Source organism: Pundamilia nyererei, unplaced genomic scaffold, assembly GCF_000239375.1.
Source record: "Pundamilia nyererei isolate P.nyererei 1_Seehausen unplaced genomic scaffold, PunNye1.0 scaffold00543, whole genome shotgun sequence".
In the NCBI taxonomy this organism is placed as follows: domain Eukaryota; kingdom Metazoa; phylum Chordata; class Actinopteri; order Cichliformes; family Cichlidae; genus Pundamilia; species Pundamilia nyererei.
Genome location: NW_005187944.1, coordinates 164227 through 166902, shown reverse-complemented (window position 1 = coordinate 166902; position 2676 = coordinate 164227). Strand labels below are relative to the sequence as shown.

Sequence of the window (2676 nt, the reverse complement as noted above, 5' to 3'; positions counted from 1 at the left end):
TACTGGGTTTAGTCACATTTTATTGCATATTTTATTGGCTATCATAGTTTTCATTTTGGGTTTTTTATTGTAAAACTAAAACCCAGGAGTTTGTTAATTTATTAATAAACTGAATCCCTTTTTGTTTTTGTTTTTTTGGTCATTTTTTCTCAGATGCAGTTTCTCTTCGTATTGTTCCAAACAAATCCCAGTTTTTTGAATATGAGTCAGCCAGCTTTTACTGTGGGGAGATCTCTCATGGACATGTGTTATATAAGATGAGAGAGGAAGTAAAGCAATGCAACAAAACCAGTAAGAAAACAACAGGTTCAGAGTGTATGATTAATCCTCTTTATGCAAGTGACAGTGGAGAATACTGGTGTGGGACAGCAGGAGGGAAGAGAAGCAACAATATCAACATCACTGTCACTGGTATGATTGAATGAAGGCAGCAATATTTTGTCACAAATAAACACAAGTTCAATATTTTATAAATTTAACTCACTTGTTGTTCAGCTGGTTCTGTTATCCTGGAAATTGCTGCTGTTCCTGTGATGGAGGGAGATGCTGTGACTCTACGCTGCAGAAACAAGATCCTTTCATCCAGCATCGCAGCTGATTTCTATAAATATGGGCGTCACATAGGGAGCAGCGCAAGAGGAAACTTGACCATCAACAGAGTTTCCAAGTCTGATGAAGGACTTTACAAGTGCAAGATCTCAGGAGGTGGAGAATCCCCAGAAAGCTGGCTGTCTGTCTCTGCACCATGTCTCACAGGTGAGAAACAGCAATTTTCCAAAAATATTTATACATATGTGTGAAACAAATATTTCAAGATGCTATTTTCTTCCTGAAAAAAACTTTAAGCACAGCTGTTGAGTCTGTTTTCCTTTGTTTCTGTTCTGTTGTTGTAACTGAGGTTTCCTTTAACCTCAGTTATTTAAGAAGGTTATTTGAATCTTCTAGAGAACTTGACTGCAAGATTTGTAACATTTTAAACAATGTGCAAGTGTGAAGAAGTTAATTACTATTTCACTGTACAGCTTCCACACCCTGGATAATTGCTACTATTTTACTGACCGCTCTGATTATTGTGGTGATGGGACTCTATCTCTTCCGCAAAGATTGGTACAGAGGTAAAAAAAAAAAAAAATCTAATAAATTTCTAATTTTTCTTGAGTTTCTTTAAGTTCTGTTGTTGCAGTAATTTTTCCTTTTTTCCCCTTTTTTTTTACTACTGGTCAATGGCATATGGTTCAGGCCCAACTGAAGATCAAACAGGACAGAACACAAACAGTAAGAAATCTACTATTAGGGGGCACTAGCCAGCCTTCATTTATTAGGATCACATAAAAAGTCTGTGAAGATTCTCAGTCATCCAGGTCATCGTAGTCTAAGAAGCTTGGAAAGAAAAGCTTTCCGTTTTCCAAGGTGTAAAAAAGGGTGTAGGTCACAATCAGCCAAAGTTTCAGGTGAGCTCATTGTGAAACATAGCCCCATCCTATCATGTGATTTCCTGAGGTCAGATGGCCCAGGATGTCTTTAAACACTATGCAAGTGTGAAGAAGTTAAAGAAGTTAAAGACAAAACTCCTAAACAGAAACTTAACAATGTGGTGTATGTTGTACAGTGCAGCGAGGAATGCCCAGACCTCTACATTGGAGAGACCAAACAGCCACTTCACAAGTGCATGGCACAACATAGAAGAGCCACCTCCTCAGGACAAGACTCAGCAGTCCATCTGCATCTTAAGGATAAAGGACACTCTTTCGAGGATGCCAATGTTCACATTTTGGACAGAGAGGACAGATGGTTTGAAAGAGGAGTGAAAGAAGCCATCTATGTCCACTGTGAGCGACCATCTTTGAACAGAGGTCTGCCATCTATAATCCAGTTTTGAGTTCCCTTCCCAGACGCCTTAACGCCCACTCACATCCTGGGCCATCTGACCTCAGGAAATCACATGATAGGGTGGGGCCAGGTTTCACAATGAGCTCACCCGAAACCCTGGCTGATTGTGAAGCTTCTTCAGATCATGACAGATTCAGATTGTGACCTACACCTATTTTCACACCTTGGCTCATGTGACTAGGTTGAGGATCATTATGGGGTCCTTTGGCCCTCTTGGGGGAAACTCCCACAGGGCTTAAATCTGGGACTCTCCACCATTTGACCCTAGAACTGAAGAAACTACTTCAAGCAACTTAAAGAAGTCCAGACGCTTTTCTTTCTAAGCCCCTTCGATCACATAAAAAGCTATTAAAACCCAACCTAAGTTTTGGGGGATTTTTAACCCTTTAAGAAATACTGTGGAATCTGATGTGACACGTTCTCATTATTAATGATCAGATAGGCATCACATTTTAACAAGGCATGTTTGAATGTTCACTTCCTGGACTTACACCTCAGATAAAGTATCTTATACTGTATGAAGGTCATGAGTTTGCTGATACAAGCGAGAATGGTTGTGCTTGTTTTATAACCTGAGGCATGCCTTCAGCCTCCATTAGAACTAATGTAAATTAGAAATATTTTTTTTGATTTTATACATACTTGAAAATTATTACTTAAAAAGCCCACAAGTTAAAAAACAAACAAAACAAAAACACAAAAACATGAACTTATTTCATTTCATTTTGCATAAATGGACTTAGGTTTTTATTTATTTACTTATTTTAATAACTGTGAAGGAGAAAT

General features: G+C 38.5%; 1 protein-coding gene across 1 annotated transcript in view; it reads left to right on the top strand.

The window, feature by feature from the left end:
* The first annotated feature begins 257 nt into the window (after positions 1–257).
* LOC102203051 (L-amino-acid oxidase-like) overlaps positions 258–2676 on the top strand; it is a 48498-nt gene continuing 46079 nt past the window's right edge. The window contains exons 1-2 of the mRNA XM_005754325.1: positions 258–411; positions 496–756. Of these exons, the coding sequence (XP_005754382.1) occupies positions 258–411; positions 496–756 (415 nt within the window). The remainder of the gene's footprint in view (positions 412–495; positions 757–2676) is intronic.